Source organism: Tigriopus californicus, chromosome 2, assembly GCF_007210705.1.
Source record: "Tigriopus californicus strain San Diego chromosome 2, Tcal_SD_v2.1, whole genome shotgun sequence".
NCBI lineage: Eukaryota > Metazoa > Arthropoda > Copepoda > Harpacticoida > Harpacticidae > Tigriopus > Tigriopus californicus.
In genome coordinates this window covers 6,556,800-6,576,939 of record NC_081441.1, presented here as the reverse complement: position 1 = coordinate 6,576,939, position 20,140 = coordinate 6,556,800, and the positions used below count along the sequence as shown (strand labels likewise).

Here is a 20,140-nt window from a genome sequence, read left to right as displayed (position 1 = left end):
AGCCATTTGGGCTCGGAAGTTTTTGGCTGCCGCATCCATGTCTCGGAGAAGCTCTTCCATACGTTTGGCCAAGGTAGCATTGGACGATTCGAGCTCCAAGTTTCGCGAGGTCAGTCCGGTGATTTTGGTCTCGAGTTCTCTCATTTCTTGCACACTACCAGCGCTCTCGCTTCGCACTCGATCCAATTTCTCCTGAAGACTCTTCAATTTGTTGTCGTAAACGCGGGTAAACTCGTTGCGGTTCTCGGACAATTGTTGCTCGTAGGTCTCGCGCAGCTCCTGTTCGTGAAAAAAGAACCGACCATGAGAGCACGCCCGTGCTTTTACCAAATATTATGGAACGGAAATGAGTACTCACATTCAGGGACAATTGGAGCTTCTCCTCGTACTGCTCGGTCAACTTGCCATCCAATTCGGAGATTTCCGTCTGCTTTCGGACTCGAGATTCGTTGAGTTGTTGCTCGAGTAATTGGTTTTCAAATTTGAGGCCCTCTTGAGCAGTTTGCAACTGGTTTTGCAAATCGATCCGTTTTAGAGTTTCGTCCTCTAAATTGCGCTTGGCATCGTCCAACTTTTGAAGCAGTCGCTGTTGTTCGGGCTTGAGCTGGCGCAGCTCCTGGTCCGCATTCTTATACTCGTCCTCCATTAGCGTGAACCGCGACATGAGCCCCTTCAATTCCACCGTGGCGTGATCCAAGCCCTTTTCTTTCTCGCGTAACTTACCACGCAGTTCCCGGTTCTCCTTTTCGAACTTGTCCGCATCGATTTGAAGTCGCGCTCGCTCTTTGGAGGTCTCATCCAGCGCCTTGCGCAACTGAGCTATTTCAGATACATAGGCATTCTTCATGGTGATGATCTCGGTGGATTTGGTTTCTTCAATCGTGCTGACTTCATGCTGGAGATGGCCGATTTCGATCTGCTGTGACCGCACCCGCTCGATGTAAGAAGCCAGGCGATCGTTGAGATGGCGCATCTCCCGCTTCTCGTCCAGTCGAGTAAGGCGCGTGGGCGAGAGTGGACTGGGCGAACGATGCGGTCGAGCCCCGCCACTGCCGCTATCCGGGGTCATGACGACCGGCGTGTGCGAGGTGCTCGAACTGGACGAAGCCGACGGACCTCCCCGTCTGGAGGAGCGCTTGGTCATGGTGTCAGTCGATCGCGTGGATGATGAAACGACAAAGCCAGCACCTGAACAATCCGATCCCACGATCCAATCACTCCGGAACCAACGATCAACAGGTGGTCAATCTGAACAAAAATGGGTACTCATGACAAAATGCCGTCCTTTCTGTTTTGTATGCCTGCCCTCATAAAGATAATAAAACTAGTAAAGATAAGCCGATCTAATCCCAACTTGATCCCCGTTCTGCCTTGGCCAATCAAATGAACCCGAGCAGCAGGCATGGGAGGTATGGGAGGTATGGGAGGCATTGTTAGTGGACTCACTCTACACCAGCTCCTTCCCATACACTCATACACTCACTATTTGCCTCCCGACACCCATTTCCTGTCCCGGAGAAATCCATTCGTCATGGGCTCTCCTCCTGTCTGTCTTGTCCTCCTGATCCACCTTGTTCTCGCTCATGGCAACCCTGTCGCCAAGAAGGACCGCACCCGCGCCTATTTTTGGGTATCCCGATCTTTCGCGGTTTTTCCACCCTCTTCAGGTACTTAACCTCGTATGCCCCTGGCTCCAGTGGCCGTCAACAGTGCCCAGCCAATCAGTCATTACCCCAATGGTCCAATCAATGCCCCCCCCGCCCCTCCAACATTGATTGTCATTACACGTTATGCCACCATTGTTGTTGGAACAGACGCATGCATGGCGACATTGGATTGAATCAATCAGGAGGAGATCAACTCAACGTGAGGCAAATTCTAGCTCCTATTGGACATCTTTGAGCTCCAGTTCAAGTGAGTCAAGGCCAATCCCCGAATGACATGCGGGTTGGGCGCCGTGATCAGGGGTTTTCTCCCTCCTTTCACCGGCCATGGCAGACTTATCAGACTTATGCACTCGGCCCACTCGGCCGCCAACTCTTGGGCCGACAGATCTAGGCCGCCCCTCTTAGCTTCAGGTCAATCACAACTGGGGGGTAAGGTGGGTGGCCCACACCCTGAGCCAGCTCTAAGAGCCTAATAATCCTACCCCCGAGAAGCCAGCGGGTGTCTCTATGGCTCCCACAGGATCTGTCCTTGGGATGGATGAGGGTGTTGCCACCCTAGGGCCCTGTCGAGGCCTCCAAAGGATGCCAGGTCTGTTTCAAGCTTACCTGAGACTCTAGGGATGTGGAAAAGGTTGACCCACCGCTCCACACTTCTAACGAACGAATCAACAACGATTTGTCTTTCGCCCTCGGCCACACAGACAGACTCAGTCGGCCAGACAGAGCGTTCACGAGAGGCTCAGGCACTCTGGGCTCAGGCGGCCTGAGAGCGTGGGTTCTGCTGATTCAATCCAGCTCTCTCGAGGTCTGAGATCTCTGGGGCTGACTGGGTTTGTGTGTATGTATGTGTGCCGGTGCCTGCCTATGTATTTGGTTAAATGTGTACCCCTGCCCGCCGCTTAACCCGCCTTCTTCCCTCAGTCAAGCCTCGCCGAACTGTCGCGGCTGGAACCTCCATCGGAGTTGCCAGAATATCTTGAGATCGTGATGCCAATGCACTCAGGAATTCATGTCCTGATCATGTCCATGCCAACTTATTTAACCCCTAAAATAAAGCTTGCAGTTAATTCAATTGATGTATGAAAGCATTTGAGTCAGTATATAGGCATAAAAGGAATTTCGGAACAGTTTTAAGATCATCTATGAAAAAATAAAAGTCTAAATTGCCAGCACAGCATTAGCAGAAATTAGACTGTTGTCGAAGTAGAAGCCGGTGTAACTGGTTCAGAAATCAAAAATTGATACTCTTGCTTCAATGTTTGATGGTCTACAAAAATTACATTAAAAAAGGCAACCGTTAACAGAAACATGTGAATTTCCATCCAATGGGCCTCTATAGTGCTGGGGCAAGTCCGGACTCAAGTCTCAGTGCACTCAAGTCTTTTTCTCAATTTTGGAGAAATTGGCCGGATTTAAGAAAGGACTCGAGTCCAGACTAATAAAAAATATTCCGTTGTTTGGTTAAATTTCACAAAATGAGTCTTTTACTGGACTCAGGACCGGACTCTGCAAGTCCAGCGAAAAGTCTAAAGTTCAATGGACTCATAAAAGTCCGATTTTTGCTGGACTCGACCCAACACTAGGCTCCTATGAGCAAAGTGTAAGCCAAAATTTTGATTTACTTTGTTTTAAAGCGCTTGACAATGTGCGTCAATCCTAAACCAGTTCCATTTCTTGAATTTTAAAAGAACCCATATCTGTCTTGATTAGTGAGTCAAGAAGGATGTGTTTTTGATCGTGGAGCAAATGTGTTGTGAAACATTTACAGCTGTATCTTTAATTTCTTGCTTTTCAGTTCAGCCAAGTCTTTCCAGCCTATCAAAAGCATGCCATTTATTGGATGACTAAATAAGCTTGGATTTTGAGCCCAAATTATGACAAATTACAACAACAGTGGGAAAGCCAATATGCCAGATTTCTGGAATTTGGCATTCATTATATCACTTTGGCAGCTTCTATCTCAAAAAGAAGGAGCAGGTGAAGACAGTAATGCAGAGGGTAGGTACCCGACTTAAGTCTCCTCGGAGAGCCAGAGTCCAAAGGAGCCGGCTTGAATGATGAATTCGAAGGTTAAAACTCAAGCAGAATGCCCCTCCTCGGTTTTGAAATGCTTCACATACACTCACATTGATCTTTCGATTTTGCCGGCCAGTTTTTTATGGCTGTAGGGTGACCGACGGCCGAGTCCGGAAAACCGTGGCATAAGATCATTTTGGTCCTAGAAGGGTCTGGATTGCAAAACGAAAGAAACGCTTTGAAGGAGTCTTGGGCAATAAAGGAGGAATAGCTCGAATATTTCAAAGATGATTGGATCATGTTCATACAAAAATGCTTAAAGCGTCAAAACACTTATTCATATAAGAAAACGCTTCACGCAAGCCTATTGACTCTGGAGAAACGGAAAGTAGCGCCCTCTAAGAACTGTACTTCGTGCGTCCTCCTAAACTTTAAACGGCAGTGCTGCCAGACAAATGGCAAAAGAAAATCGGCGAATAATTGTCAATTATTTGCATTGGAGTTCACAAATTCAATGCATGCACAGTGCGGTTTGGCTGGGCATGTTGTCTTTGATTTTACTCCATGAAATAACGTCAATTGTTCATCAATGCGTTCACTTGGCAACAGGGTGGGCAATTTTGAGAATTAGCGTGACTTTTGGACACCAAGTGGACAAAAGTGTCCAAAAGTGTCCAAAGTGTCCAAAAGTGGACAAAAGTGGACAAAAGGGTCCAAAAGTGGACAAAAGTGGACAAAAGTGAACAAAAGTGGGCAGATTGTGTCCAAAATTAAGTACAATTGTGCAAAAGGGGATTGACAAGCAAACACTTTTAAACCCTAAATCATGTTATTTCTTTACCAAATCTAGATGTGAACCAGCAAATAGAATCAGTAATCAATAAAATCTAAGCTTTCTTCAAACACATAATATAAAGTAACAATAGCCTTTTCACTAACGTTTTTAATTTCCAAGATATACACTTAACGAAATTCGTTATTCTGATACAATACAGCTTTCTAAAGTCAAAACAAATATCTTTAATATATTTTGAATGTTAATAAGTCAAAGCCACACTATAATCAGGGCATTTGGTGGCTGGGTAAGTTTAACAAAGACTAAAAAAAAAATTTTTTTAAAAAGCTTAGGAGCTGAATATCAAATATCCAATAATACTTCTCATATTTGTAATATACATAACATATTTATAAGGAGTGCATGAATTACACTTTAATAATACATCTAAAAACTAAGATATATGTTTCTTTAAGAAACATTGGGAATCTCATTTCCTGACATCAAGCACATCTTTAAAAGTTAAAAATATGCCTAACAATGTCTCAATTAACTTACTTATGGAAGAAAAACCATAAGATATAGGAAAATATGTCATTATTAGATTTTAGCAATTCGTAAGAAATTCAATTTTAATATTAGTACTTTTAAGAGAAATCCCAAATGACTGATGATTTTAGGTAAAACATTTTTGCAAAAAGTTAATAATGTTGAATAAATGAAGCCAGATAACCAGAATATAATGTTTAGCTATTTCAGTTTTTGAATCCTTTGCAACAGCTGCATTCTACTAGAGGGAGACTTTGTTCCCTGCTTGCTTTCTAATCTAACGTAAGAAAAAAAGAGTTAAGAACCTGTCTTTCAAATACGTTTTTTGGGTATGCTAGAGGTATATGGCAAAGGTTTTAAAGACTTATCTTGCTCTTGGAACCATCAATGAGCAATTTTTGAAGTAGAGGATAGGTTTCATACAGAATATGCTTTATATTTGTAGTTTTAAAGGTTCGTATTTTTGGACACTTTTGGACACTTTTGTCCACTTTTGTCCACCCTTATTTTTGGACACTTTTGGACACTTTTGGACACTTTTGTCCACTTTTGTCCACTTTTGTCCACCCTTATTTTTGGACACTTTTGGACACTTTTGGACAGGGGTGGACAAAAGTGTCCAAAAATGAAATGCCCACCCTGCTTGGCAAGCCCTATAGACTACATGATTCAATATACAAATGACCAAATCTTTATTGACGACAATGTCATGCTGTGAAAGCATAGTTTTTTTTCTACTTCTCTTTGCGATTGTATTAATGTAAGAAAAAAAATTTGAATAAAATGAGAACAATGGCTTGGTGTGAGTTCCGCTTCTCTTGGAAAATATATATGTGTACATGCACAAGAACCATAAAATAAAGCCCTGTGGACTTCCAAAAAGGGCTTTGTTCACCTGGTTCCTAAGAAAATGATCTTTAGATAGGTTTGCTCATGTACCAATGGTCAATGATTTTTATTAAGCTATAAACTATTCTAAGTTTGTGAAGTGAGTGAAACTTTATTCAAGTTTATTCACAAAGATGGTAGGTGGTGATTGTCATATTTTACAAACATCTCAGAGAAATTCCACCTGGGCCTGTTTCACTCATTTAAATACTGGTCTTACTTAGTTTCATTCTCTTTGCACTCAATCCTAGTGCCCTGTATTAAAAGAATGCAACAGTGAGGTCACAGCAACATTGCAGTTAATTTTGAACCTTCAATTCTGTTCCAAAACATTGAGTTTACATGGATCCCAGATCCAAACCAAACACATTTTTGTAAATTTTGCGCTTTAATAATTAGTTCCAAGGCTTAAGTTACTTATCCTTATCTGCAATCACAGCAACACCAGATTCAAACTAGGTATTTTTAAACAGAAATATAGAAAGTGGCTCAACAATTGGCATTTGAAACATTAGAAGTACGTTAAAGGGTGCCTGAAGGGTAGCTAAAGCTGTATTTGACACGTAGAATCAGAGAATATTATGTAAATGCGTTTGGTTTGGATCTGGGGACCAAGCAATCTTTTTGTTTTGGAAAGGAATTAAAATTAGATTACTATTGTGCACTGATCTCACTTTTGTACTCTTCTAGATACAGAGCCCTACTCAATCCATTTCTATCTAATCAAAAACGAGACGCATGTAAGGCAAGGGTGAAAAAAGTCCGTCATCTTCTTTGGATGAATCATCGTGTTGAGGATGGCAGTGATGATTCCGTAACGCAATGCTCCAAAATGATAACCACGCAACTAAAATACCAAAATCGGACTCGGAAAGTCCGTTTGACTTTTAAAACCAAACAAACAAAGTCATCCCCATGATCTAATTCACTTTGCTGATTGATACTTTTGGCGGCAACAAATTCATTGAAGCCCACGAGGCCCCGCTTCATTTAAACTTTAGGACCACCTGGTCGTTTGGTTGAGTTGTGGCAAGTGCCTCACGAGTTTCCCAAAAGAACTACACTCGTGCATGTCGTCTTTGGATTGTGAATTGGGGTGTTCCCTGATATCCGGGCAGTAGTAAATGGTTCTGTGATGTTGTGTGGACCATGGCCTGTGGATTGTCAGAGAGTCTCTCTTGTGGTCTCCTAGGCCATTCTAGGTAGTAATTCCTTCAGTGAAGTGTCAATACTCATACCTCTACTTTGATTGATTCATCGTGTCAATTCTTGCCATGGCCAGTCCGGGGTTCACCTCACCAGGTCCCTCCGGCTCCCCGGGTCCTTTGGTGCCCCAGCTTGAAGCACCCCCTCTTCCGGCTAATCGCGGACATGACGCTATCAAGAGTGAATGTGAAAGCAGTCTTGAAGGCACGCCAGTGGTGGTTGCGGAGCCTAATGAACCGTGCTCATCCGCCGATGAATTGTCTCCCTCCAAGAGCTCGAGGAGGGTGGTCTCCAAATGGATCAGGCCCATGCTTTTGAGGCATTATCCACCCCTGACGAGTCAGTCGTCTTGGCGCACGCGTCTCTTATATGCCGTGCTTTGTCCCATTCACGGTCAAATAGCCAGAGTGGTCACCTACCTCCTGCTCTTCGTTTTGATAGTTTTAGTCTCGTTTTGCTTGCTGGGCCACATTGGCACGCCTCCCAATGGGACTGTCTTTTTGCTATTGGTCCTGGTGACCTTAGGCGCTCTGGTGGGCCAAGCGTTCACGTGGGTTCATCTACCCCCCCTTTTGGGAATGCTCATCACCGGGATTGTGCTGAAGAATCTCCCCTTCATCGAGTTTGAGGATCGATGGGCCGTTTGGTCTTCAACGCTCAGAGGCGTGGCTCTAGTCATAATTCTCATGCGTGCGGGATTAGGATTGGATCCGGAGGCTTTAAAAAGACTAAGTGGTAAAGATTACAACGATTGAATAGAGGAAGATCCTTTTTTCCTTTTCTCCTTTTGACAGCCCATTCATTTATCTTCCACCCACGTTTAGCGTTGGTCTTCCGATTGGCATTTTTGCCGTGCTTGGCAGAAACAAGCGTGGTTGCCGTGGCCTCTCATTTTCTCTTGGGCTTCCCATGGCTTTGGGGCTTCATGTTAGGATTTGTTTTAGCGGCCGTTTCACCTGCTGTGGTCGTACCGTGTCTCTTGCAACTCCAGAAAGAAGGCTATGGCGTAGCCAAAGGCATACCTACCTTGGTTATGGCTGCGGCCAGTGTTGACGACGTCTTAGCCATTTCTGGTTTCACAATTGTTCTTGGCATCACCTTTTCGCCGGATGCTTCGCTGGTTCAGCTGGCATTTCAGGTGCGTTTATGTCAATCTGTGAGTTCTCCCACGGGACGAAGTATTTATTGCGTTCTTCTTCAATTGCTTACAATTTTAGCAAATCTGGTTAAATGTAGAAAAACTATTAAAATAGCAAAAGTAGATTTTTTTAAAATGCACTTTAAGCACTCGTAGCGTAGATTTCATTCAAAACAGTTTTACCGTTATGTTTGGAAATCTTCTGACAAAGAGAATTTTCTGAAATAATACCGAAATGAATGACCGGAAGATGCTCCTTGAACTACTAATAGAGGAAGTACTTAACAGCTCATTTTGAACATGCACCAGCCACGTAAATAAATCAGAAGCCAATATTGAGCCACCAGAACCAATTTTAGTTTGGGGACCCTGTCGAAAGCTCTTCAAAAAAGCTTTGATTTTTACCATATAACCCATTGAATCATAACTTGATTTTCTCTTGCACAACAATCAGTGCAATCTTCGCTTTGAAATTGGTCATGAATTGAAAGGATCAATTTTACCAATCGTTATTTTTTATTTTGTAACTGAAAGGATATACTCTTGATAAAACGTTTCTGAGATGGACTTTTATGTTGAAAATAGTGTAAAAAACTTTTCAGAATAAGTACATTACATTTTTAGTAGCAGAATTGTATGGCGATTGGTAATAAAAACATTGTTAAATTGAGCCAAATGTCTAACCCTAGACCAACTAGGTTGCCCCTGAAAACGTCAAAATTCGCAGCTTTTTTTCTAATTACTTCTCTTCACTTTTCTCCCACTTCTACCTCTATTTTTTCTCCAGTAAACTTAAAATCGTCTTTCTTTTTAGGGACCTTTGGAAGCTGCCATTGGCGTGGCGAGTGGAATAGTTGGTGGACTGGTGGTAATCTTTTTACCGCATCAAGCTATGGACAGCTACGGATTAGCTCGTTTTTCATTACTTGTGGGCGGATGTTTGGTTTGTCTATTTGGAAGCAAATTGGTTCACTTTCCGGGAGCTGGGGCCTTAGCGGTCCTCGTCATGTCTTTTGTCGCCGGTTTTGGGTGGCGGAAGCAGGGTTGGTCCGATGACAACCTCGTGTCCAAATACTTGTCTCATCTCTGGATGATTTTCCAACCGCTTCTATTTGGATTAATTGGAACAGAAATCAAGGTAAGTGTATGATGCATTACAGTGTTAGCAAGAGAAAAGCTTGTGTGACTCTTAAAACTCATGAGTAAAATGTGTTACATAGTGTTTTTAAATGGTTTGTTTTTTGTCTTTCTTTTGTATCTTGACTTCATGGAGAAAAGTATGTCTTTTTTCAAATGTCAATAGTGAATTTTGAAGTCCATTTTGAAGCATTAGGTAGAGAAGAAACTTCCCTTATTTTTAACCGAAAATCGCCAAAACCCAGATATTCTAGGAAGCTGCTTGAAGATCCAATCATTTTTTGGTTAAGCTGAAGACAAAATTACTTTCATTGACGAATCAGATACTTCATTCTTTTACAGGTTGGAGAAATTGATCAATCTACTATTGGTTTGGGCTTGGCAGTCGTGCTGATAAGCTTGACCGTCCGAGTAATAGTTTCATTTCTCTCTGTGACGGATCGTAAACTCAATTTGAGGGAAAGGGTGTTCATAGCACTTGCCTGGATCCCCAAAGCCACGGTCCAAGCCGCTATTGGACCAGTGGCATACGATACCGCGTTAAATCTTGAACCACGACGCAGCGATTACATCGACCTTGGGCATCAGCTACTCACTATAGCAGTGCTGGTTATCTTGGTGACGGCCCCAATTGGCGCCATTGCTATAATGACAACAGCCCCACGTCTTTTAACAAAGCAAGGAAAACCACCTTCCAGCGCTTAACGTGTCTGAAATTTATTGCTTGAAATCAACCTGATGTGAAACAAGAAACTTAATTTCAGTGCTATCGGGGCATATTTGTTGTATCAACATGATTTGTGCACATATGCTGTCTTTATGCCGGATAATGTAATGACGAGGATAAATTGAGCTATTTTCAACTCCAAGTATCTTTTTGTACCTAGCATTACCTAGCCCTAGCTGTGCCGTGAAAACGACACGACATAGTAAATCAAGTTGTGAAAGTAAAGACTGGTGTAATTTAAGCTGAAACTACTTAGTTACATGAATAATGTTGAAACTCCACTTGACGTGTGGTAAATGGTTAATCCCCTGTTGATTGCCGATGGACTTCGCACGGATTTCTCGTTATCTGGAGTGTTGAGGTCCTCTTAACGAGCCAAACGCAGATATACCTGATTAAGAAGCTAATCATAAGTGGTCATTTCATGAATTGAAAGATGCCCCTGGGACCAAAGAAGACAATTCACACACTTCGAGCCAAGGCAGTTGGTAAAAGGCGATTCCAAACCAATCCGAATCTAAACCTTACAACCGTGATTTCTATCCAGGTCTGGTTAGGCCAAGGATTTGGGAGCTTTTTAGCCAAGTACTTGAGTTAATGTAGATGCGTGAGGCACCGAAATCTCATGAAGCTCGTTGTTTATTTACAAGACTGCCATACATCCCAAACGGCGATAGCGACTCAGGCCTACTTCAAGGCCGGAAAGCCAATGGCCCCCCCCCATTCCACCCGATTTAGCCGTAATATATTTCGCTAAATGAAGACATTTGTGACTGTTAAAGCCATAAAATACGTCCTCACCCAAGTCTGGACTAGCCCAGATACCCATTTCATGAGGATATTTTGCCATATTTCACCACTTCCTGGAAGCGTGCCTTGCAGCCGAAAGTGGTATCATTGAAGAGTCTAGAAAAATCGGCGTCCAAAGACGCGTCGAAGTAAATATGACGTTAAATCCAATTAGTTATTAAAGTTGTTAATTTTTTCACTTCTTGGCTTGGATTCACCAGTTTCCCGGTACATGTGTTGTTTCGAACCCTGAAACAGGGTAAGAAAAACCATTTCAATCATATGGCAACCCCTGAAGCCAAAAAGTGCAATTTCAAATCTGAGGCGACATGCCGCATCATATTAGTGTACATATATGTACTCGCTTTCACATTACTGATTTTGAATCTAGTGAATGGTTCAGGAGATGCGAAATTTTCGCTTCCAGTCAAGGTCCGTATTGTTAGTTGTGTTCCGGTGCTTTAAATAAAGTAATGAAACTTTCGAATTCTCATATGGAATGGTTTAACCTCAAAAACAGGGGCGACGAAACGAAAGGAGGAAGGAGACACCTTGTTCTTTTGCAAAAGACCACCCAGAATATCTTTCTAAACGGATTGGAAATGTCAAATCAGATCGAGGCGCAATGTAAATAATGTAAATGTGGAAGTAAGAGGATGAAAGTGTAGGCCGATAATCATGATCTAACACATATATCTAACGCGAAGCGATATATGTTGGAACTAAAGCTTCAAAACATTTCAACAATTATCAATGTATCAATGCTTCAGTTTTCATTACAGTTATTATTTCTTTACAATTAGCCTTTAATTCTCTAAGGATTCGTTCTCCATATTCCGGCTACTCTTAACACATGCTTGTGTTCTTTGGTCCGGACAAAATAGTTTAGACAACAAGTGGCAACAATAAAGCAATAATTAAATATTTCATCCCGAACATTTTCAAATCGCTCGTACTAGCAGGTGTGCAAGGTAGGTTTCCGAAACAAATTGTTGAAGCTGAACAATCGGATGCAGTAAAACAAAGAAAGTGGATTTGATTTAAGGCCTCGAGAATGATCAGTTGAAAAAGGAGAGTTCAGGAGATCAGGTTGAATCTGAAGGCATTTTTCTCTTATGCAAACTCTAAGAGAAAGATGAAACACCCTCTTGTGCCTTTTGCGGTTGGTGGTGAAGTCATAGACAATGTAGAGGTTATGACTAACTTGCTTGGAGATCAGGTTGTGGCGGTAACCAATGACATATTGTTAGAATGTTCTTAAATGTAACCTCAATCTCCTTCACTAGATGGCGTGAACTACGATGATGAGTAGTGGTGAGTTTGAGGTACACAGTGAGTGGTGGTTTTGGGAAAAGGGCAGGACTGACCATCGAAATTGGAGAAATACAAGGTTCCTTGAGTTTATAATACAATTGGTTTTCTCTACAGCTTGTTCGCTACAAGGTCTTTAGTGTGTTTTTGACTCAAACGAGTTTAGGAGCAACAGACCATTGCCCGAAAGATTGTTGAGTGTTGAGATTGGCAAGCCTAGCCAAGTTGAGCACTTAAGATGATCTTGTAGTCACAGATCAAGATTCTTTAGAGGCCATCAGGGACTTCAGGTTTTCAAGTTCTCCTTGCCCTGATGGTGCGACATCTCAGTTTCTGATGAGATGCTCACTTGTTCTTGCTCCTGTTTTCTCGTACTTGATGCGTTGCATCTTGGATCAGGGCAAGTTTCCATTCTCACTAAAGTTAGCTCATGTTGTTCCAATTTTTAAAGGGGGAGATAAGTCGCTCCCCACGAACTATATGCCGATTTCTCTCACTTCGAATAATGCGAAGATGTTTGAGAAGATCATGAAGCGGGTCTTTCCTCCTAGCCAGCACGGGTTCCGAGCACATTTTAGCACGGTTACCCAACTGATTGAGCATAAAAAGCAGGTCATTGAGGGACTAGAGTCAGTCCGTGTAGTCTCTCTTCACTTTGCCAAGGCTTTTGATAAGGTAGATCATGGCCTTTTCGTTAACAGGCTTCATGAGATTGGGAGCCAAGGCAAGGTTCTTGATTGGTTAAGAAGCTTCATTTGTGGAAGAAAGCAATTAGTTAAGGTCGAGGGATCTTCATTGCTCCACTTCAGAAGCTCAGTATTAGTAGAATTGTCAGTATCTCTTCTAATGCTGATGATACAAAATTGGTAGTTGGTAGGAATGGTCAGAATCCGGTTGTCTGGTAGAGTGGTCCTAGACCAAATCTATTTAGACCATATATTTTATATAGATATATTAGACCATATATTTAGACCATCTATATAGACCAAAAATTTGAGAGGATAACCCTAATTTGCCTCCCTTAAATGTTCATGTTTTAGAGACATATAAACATTTGCATCCCTTTCCATATTATATGTCTTACAAAGGAGCTAATGCAGAAACTGCTATCAACATAATGTATTTCCAGAAAAATGCTGATACACCTCGAGATACGAAAGCAAGCGGAGCTGGCTGCATGGGTCACTATGTTTGGATGAAAAACATGTCAAGGGCATTATCTAAATCAACCAACAAAAAGTGTAAAAGATATTTCTGTGCACGATGTCGTCTTCCATATGATTCAAGAGATAAATTAATGAAACATGATGAAGAGTGTAGCTTGGAAAATGAAGCACAAGCCAAAGAAATGCCTCATTGTCCCAAACATGAGAATAACATGAAAACTTGCAAAGATTGTACAAAAGCTAGAACTTGCTCATTCACGAAGTATAAAAAAAACACAAAAACTGCCTATAGTATATATACAAGAAATTTATGGGAATGACTGCTTCTCAGGATTTCATCAAAGAATAAAAAAATGATGTGGAAAACATTAACCAAATTATTGAGAGCCATAATAAACCAATGGAGGAAATAGAGCCTAGCATGATAGTAAAACTTAATAAAAAAGATAAGAAATGTCACATTTGTAATTTACTTATCCAACCTGAAGACAAGGTTGTTAGAGATCATTGTCATTTTTCTGGTAAATTTAGAGGTTATGCTCACAATGACTGCAATCTTAAGTACTGTTTGAAGAATGTTCATATCAAAGTAGTCTCACACAATTTTAGGGGTTATGATAAATCAATTTTATTGCAAATGAAATATTTTTCAGAATTTAAATGTATCCCGCTAATGGAAAACAGTGAAAAAACTAAATGTGTAACAATTCCTTGGAACAGCTCTATTAATGGACTATTAATTCTTTTAATAAACTCAAATTGTTCCAAAAATCATGAATTATATTCAAACAAGAATAAAAAAATTCCTGGTTATATGAATATCCATCCAAAGTTATTACTCACTTCACAGGACTTAGAAGCAAAGAATATGCATTTAAATTTTTGGATGGAAAAGAAGAAAAGAGATCCAAGGGAATTACCAAAGTGAATAAAAAGAACATTTATTAGGAAGATTATGAAAATGCTTTTTACAATAATGTTACTAAAATTGTTAAAGAAACAAAAATTCAATCAAAGAAACTGAAAATGTGTGTAATTTCACAAGACAAAGAAACATTATCTAACAATGATGACAAGCGAGTCTGGATCATCACAAGACATCGGTAATACTTTAGCTTTGGGACATTATAAATTGATTGAAGTGGTTGCATAAAAACATTTATATCCAGAATTGGATATAAATCTACCCAACTTTTTTAACTTTTTTCTTCTCCACAGCCGTAGCATAAAATGTGTTTACCTGATTTTTTCATTAGTATTTTTGGCTTCTCATAAGTCCAATCAATTGTTGGTGTACTTCCCTCAATTAAATCACTTCTAAAGAAGAAAACAACCCAACCATCAAAGGAATCTGAATTTTCAGGACCGACTGTAAAACTGGCATACTTTTCATGATTAGAATATTTTTCTTTCATTTGACTTTCTAAATACTTAACATAATATCTATTCAAGAATTTCTCACATGTTGGACAATTGTCTGGATCATTATCAAATAAAGGAGAATGATATGTGGCATTGTTACATGTATGACTCCATCCCTCACAATCATCATTTGGTTCAGTTATTTTAATTATAGCAGACATGTTCTTAATATATTTCTTTTTTGTAATATTTTGTATTCTTTAATCAATTATTTCACCAGGAAAATTTTTTATAAGTCAAAAATTCAAAGTTTCACACTGTCATCCTGCAAAATCCAACTATTAAATTTATTATCATAATCTTTACATTTAATTTTTAAATATACCTTGCCATCAACAATTTTCTTCCTCAATACCTTTTCTATTCTAGTATAATTAGGTACTTTTGTTTTGAGGAGTTCTTCATTGTAAAAACAGCCTTCAACTTCTTCTCCAGACATATCCTCAATATGTTATGTAGCAGGTGTTGTTTCAAGAACTTTCCTGATTTTAAAAAGTTCTTCTGACCAATTAAACTTATAACCTTTATCAAAAATCCCTTTTGCCCTAGATATTCTTACTATACAGCCCTTTCGGAATTTGGTTATTTTTGTGGTTTTGTTGCTTTCTACTTTTTGTGGGCTTTGTTGTAATAATTCTCTAATTTCACCCTCATTGGACTTGTTAACTTCAATTGGTGCTCGTTTAATTGTTCTATGATACCCCGCATTATATTCTTCGATGAGGTTATCTAATATATTAAGCCAATTGTGTGAATTTAACTCAGTAAACTTCTCAGTAAACTGCGTCCTTTCAATGTTCTGTTAAATCTTTCAACTAAGGCAGCTTCTTTTATTTGAAAATGTATGATAGTGATTAATTTTGTGTTGTTGCATCAAATCTTGGAAAGCTTTGTTAAAAAATTCCTTTCCCTGATCTGTCTGTAGGTTTTTTGGTTTTCTGTGTTTCAAGATTCCTTCAAATGCCTCAGTTACAGCTTGTCCTGTTTTATTCTTAATTGGAATAGTAAAAGCTTGTTTTAAAATGTGTCAATGACAGTAAGCATGTAATTGTATTTCTTATTTTTGCTTGCTAATTCATGCATTTCCACTAGATCTGCTTGCCAAAGGTCATCAATTCCAAAAGTAACTGTTTGCCTTCGAGGATAATTCTTTCTATCTGGTTTGTGTAACTCATTTGCTAATTGTGCTTGTTCATCCTTAGCGCCACTTTGTGGTGCTCGGTGTTGCTTTGCAACTCCTTCGCTGTGCGCCTGCGAAGCGGTTGTGGCCATTTTGCTTTAAGTGTATCTTACTTACAAGTAAACACATTATGATCAAAAAATAATGTTTCAAAAACATACCCAAAACAGGAGGAAATGCAAGAAAATTGGATGGTCATGGACCTTCCTGTAATCCTGTTCGTGACCCTCTCTCACCTACCACTCGAAGTAGAATTTTGTTATGTGGTCCATCATGTTAAAATGAAACTTCGAGGAGTGTAAGAATTCCCGATCTCGCTCCCCAAGGAATAACTTGAACGCGGAAAGCCGCTGGTTATTCATTATGTAGAAAAGATAATGTTCATGTTTTTCTACGAATCAAAGAAATAAAGATCAGTTAGTAACTAAAACTCAAAAACAATACAGTCCACTAAGCTAGAGGGATTAAACTCCCCAACACATCAGGTTGTTTCAAGACAAATCTTTTGTTAAATCTTATATATTATCTTTTACCTTGGAGTAAATTATATGTATATGCAAAAGATCTTGAAGAAGAGAAATATGTAGAACTCAAATCAGCATGTGAACTATCAAGGTTGATAAACAAAGACTATGAATTTGTTTTTGATACAAGCAATATAGTCAAAGTTGATGAACTCAATCCAGATGAACATAATCTAATAATTTTTGATGATTTTATTTGTGATAAAGCCAGCTTTGATGATATATCAGAACTTTTTGCAAGGGGAAGAAAGAAGAATGCAACATTGATATTTCTAACTCAAAGTTATTTTGACACCCCAAAATTAATTCGCCTACAATGAAATTACATGTGCTTTTGGAAACTTAATGACCACCGTGAACTAGCAGACATTTATCAGAATCATCCATTTGGATTAAGTAAAAAAAAATTTTACAGGAGTATTTGAAGAAGCCACTAGGGAACCACATACTTTCCTTTTTCGGGACACAATTCATAAAAATCCTGCATTTAGAATACGGAAAAACCTAAATGAACCTTTAAATCCATGTTTGACCTGATAGCAGTGCGAGCGCAGTGAGCGTGATGTAATTGTCTTATGCTATGTAAGTCATTAAAAAAAACAATGAATAACCTTCGTTTATGGGAATATTCAAACACATTCCGCGCAAGTGCATCAAAGTAAAGTTATTAATGCACGATTAATTGATAAGCTGAATCAATTAAAAACAAATATCCAAGAATTAACTATCAAGCTTCAAAATAATTTCCTATTAAATATAAGCCAACAAAGTTAAAAATATATTCTTCTAGCAACTTTATTTCTTCACGGCCTCTTAAATTCACAATACATTTAGAGCCTAGCGACGAGCGCAGCGAAGGATCAAGAATCCTAATTACAGCCCGGGGACCTTTTCCAAAGACCTTTCAAGTTAACAAAGACATTGAACCCAATTTGAAACTTTTTTTTTACCTCCAAGTAGAAACACTAATAATGGACTTTATGTTGAATTTATTGGAGAAGCACTCGAGGCGGCAAGCTGAGTTTAATTTGTAATTTAGAGTATTCCCATATAAATCAAGTAGATATATATATATGGAAATACTCGCAACGCCAAGCGCAGCGAAATATAATTTAGTTTTAGACATGAAGAGTGGGTTGCTGTCCTTGCTGAGCACTTGCGCGGCTGCCTGCAGCGGTAATAAATTACTTATAGTATGTTAATGTTATAAATAAAGCAAGTAAATATGAAACAAACACAAAATACCCTACGCGCGCTTGCTCGCAGTGAGCAAAGCTCGCTGCCACCTGCAGGGTCTATGCCAGCACTAAATGAGAAAATAAAAAAAAAAATTGGAAGCAAGGGCTATTCAAAAAAGAAATATTGAAAGTGACAAACTTGAAAGAGAAATTTATGACGACAATTTAGGAAGGAAATCCAAATCAGTTGTGCAGGCAATTAAAGCGAGTGCAGTGAGCCGCCCTGCATTTCAAACAAATAAGCCAGCAATTCAAATGCAAGGAATAACGTTCCTGTAATGCGTTAGCACAAACAGCAAGCACATCCAAGCTTGACTCAGGCAAGCCGAGGTGCAGCCGAGCGCGAAGTGGGCGCCGAAGGTGCTGCACAGGATGCTGAAAAGGATGAAGAACCTTGGATTCAAAAACTATAGAAAATTTCGTAATTCTACTAAGTGTAAAACAACTCAATTTGAAATTGCTGAAAAGGGAGTTTTAGGACTTTATGGCCAAGTTGATGTTGCTCTACTATTTAATGAAAATATTTTGCATATCAGAATACCAGGAAAGTCAGATACCTATAAGCAATCTTTCTCTTGGGTTAGTTGCTCTGCCATACGATGATTTAAAACGGTCAAAAATAACTCCCACAAATCAAAATATGTCTTATTATGTGGATATTATGAGTAGAACTGGGTTTTCTTCAGTTAATAGCAAGAAGTATCAAATATCCATCAAGACAAGGTTAGCATCAAGAACACAAAGTTATCATTCCACAACTCAAGTCTCTGACAATGAAGATGATGTTTTTGAATCTGCACATAAGATGCAAAATTATCTCTTGAAGAAAAAAAATCAGGTAAAGGAATTTATGTGTACCAAAATCCCAGAGAATTAGAAGCAAAGTTAATGCTTATGATTTGATCAATAAAAGCCGGAAAAACAAGCAGAGAGCTAAAAAGTGATGTTAGGAGGATTCTTGATGAAATGTTAAAAATCAATTACATCACGCTCACACAACACAGACTGTTGTATCAAAAAATTGCCGCAGGCGGCACACACTAGCGCTCAGGAATAGCACTTGCATTGCAAAGCGAGCGCAGCAAGCCGTGATCACCCTTTTAATTGAAAACAGCGCACAAGTGCGCTAAAGGTAAATACACTTTCACAAAATGGATAATCAATGCAAGTGAGTGCGGCGCAGCGCCTGAATAAAAGTACGTTTTATTAATTGTTGACAAACCCGTATATAGATCACTCAAATTATCCACTGATCTTAGGTAAAAATCCTGAAACTGGAAAAAAAAGTTACTTTAACCTATAACAATCTCATTGTACCAATCACAATTGCAAAGGGAATGTATGAAATAAATGCTCTTTCCAGACATTTAAACAAACAACTTCCTGATGAATACAACAAACTTAATGAAATTTTTGGTGAACAAACGGAGAAAAGAACTCTATTGCACTTGGGTGTAAATGAATCGACTTTTAAATGTTATGTAAAATTGATAGAGGGAGCACAAATGGACTTTTCTGAAGGAAATTTACATAAAATTGTAGGTTTAGAGCCTAAAGTATATGATCAACCTTATGAAGAATGTACTAATATAATTAACATCGCTAGAGGTGTTGATCGAATCTTCATACGTTGTAATCTTGTTGAAAGAAATTATCAACCAGAAATGAAAGATGTTTTGTTTGATATTTTGCCTTTTGCAGAACCAGGGTCGGCAATTCAAGAAAAAAAAGAAAAAATAGAATGTTAAAAATGTAGAGATTCTATTATCAGACATATAGAATTAAAAGTAACAGATTCTATAGGCAAGCTTATAGATCTTACAGAACCATTATCAATAAAACTTTGTTTTAAGAGTTTCACCAAACAATAAAAAATGAACACTTTCTTACAAGAAACTGAAGCGCCCATTTGGGAATTGCCTTCAATAACTGCTAAAGACACCTCAATAGTTAAATATGATTATACTAAAGTGTATGCGGATAGTCATGGAGCTGGGACGCTAGAAAATTCAGATCACTATTCTTTTACTACCAAAAATGAAGATTTGTGGTTATTGCCAAGTGAGTCTTATTCAAATTTAACTGTCAGACTGAGAAACGAGGATGACAATCAATATGTTTGGCAAGACCATAGAAAACCATAACTAGAATGCTTAAGTTCAACAGGAGCTGTACCGCATGAGCATGTTTTCAGGTTAGCTGACGCTGGTGGAAAAGCGACACAGATATTTCGTGAAATCTCGCTTCAGGCAAGTTGAATTATTATCATGAAACGTTTGTTATTCCTCTTTAATCTTTCTTTCTTTTGAATGTTGCAAATATACAAGTAGAAAGAGTGGCAGAATAATAAAAAACATGCTTTTTAGGGCATAATACACGTAACATGTCAAAAAAAGATTTGGACATT

At 39.3% G+C, this 20,140-nt stretch overlaps 2 protein-coding genes across 3 annotated transcripts; one reads left to right on the top strand and one right to left on the bottom strand.

The window, feature by feature from the left end:
• Positions 1-2,431, bottom strand: LOC131893630 (lamin Dm0-like; the record flags this gene model as incomplete). 2 transcript variants are annotated; one of them, XM_059243729.1, is given in 3 exon segments in its annotated part: positions 1-279; positions 359-1,248; positions 2,274-2,431. In XM_059243729.1, coding segments are annotated over 2 exon segments (1,065 nt in total), but the record flags the coding sequence as incomplete, so codon positions are not given.
• Positions 2,432-6,789: 4,358 nt separating this feature from the next.
• Positions 6,790-10,245, top strand: LOC131877034 (sodium/hydrogen exchanger 9B2-like). Its single transcript, XM_059222596.1, has 4 exons — positions 6,790-7,836; positions 7,926-8,239; positions 9,054-9,377; positions 9,719-10,245. Exons 1-4 carry the CDS (start codon positions 7,170-7,172, stop codon positions 10,079-10,081), a joined length of 1,668 nt encoding a protein of 555 aa, XP_059078579.1. The 5' UTR covers positions 6,790-7,169; the 3' UTR covers positions 10,082-10,245.
• Positions 10,246-20,140: the final 9,895 nt, after the last annotated feature.

Excerpts from the sequence above, each read along its gene's own strand:
- LOC131877034 (XM_059222596.1), top strand. The coding sequence starts at position 7,170 with ATGGCCAGTCCGGGGTTCACCTCACCAGGTCCCTCCGGCTCCCCGGGT. Across the intron at positions 7,837-7,925 it reads GGCTTTAAAAAGACTAAGTG|CGTTGGTCTTCCGATTGGCA; the intron begins GTAAAGATTACA and ends ACCCACGTTTAG. Across the intron at positions 9,378-9,718 it reads TAATTGGAACAGAAATCAAG|GTTGGAGAAATTGATCAATC; the intron begins GTAAGTGTATGA and ends ATTCTTTTACAG.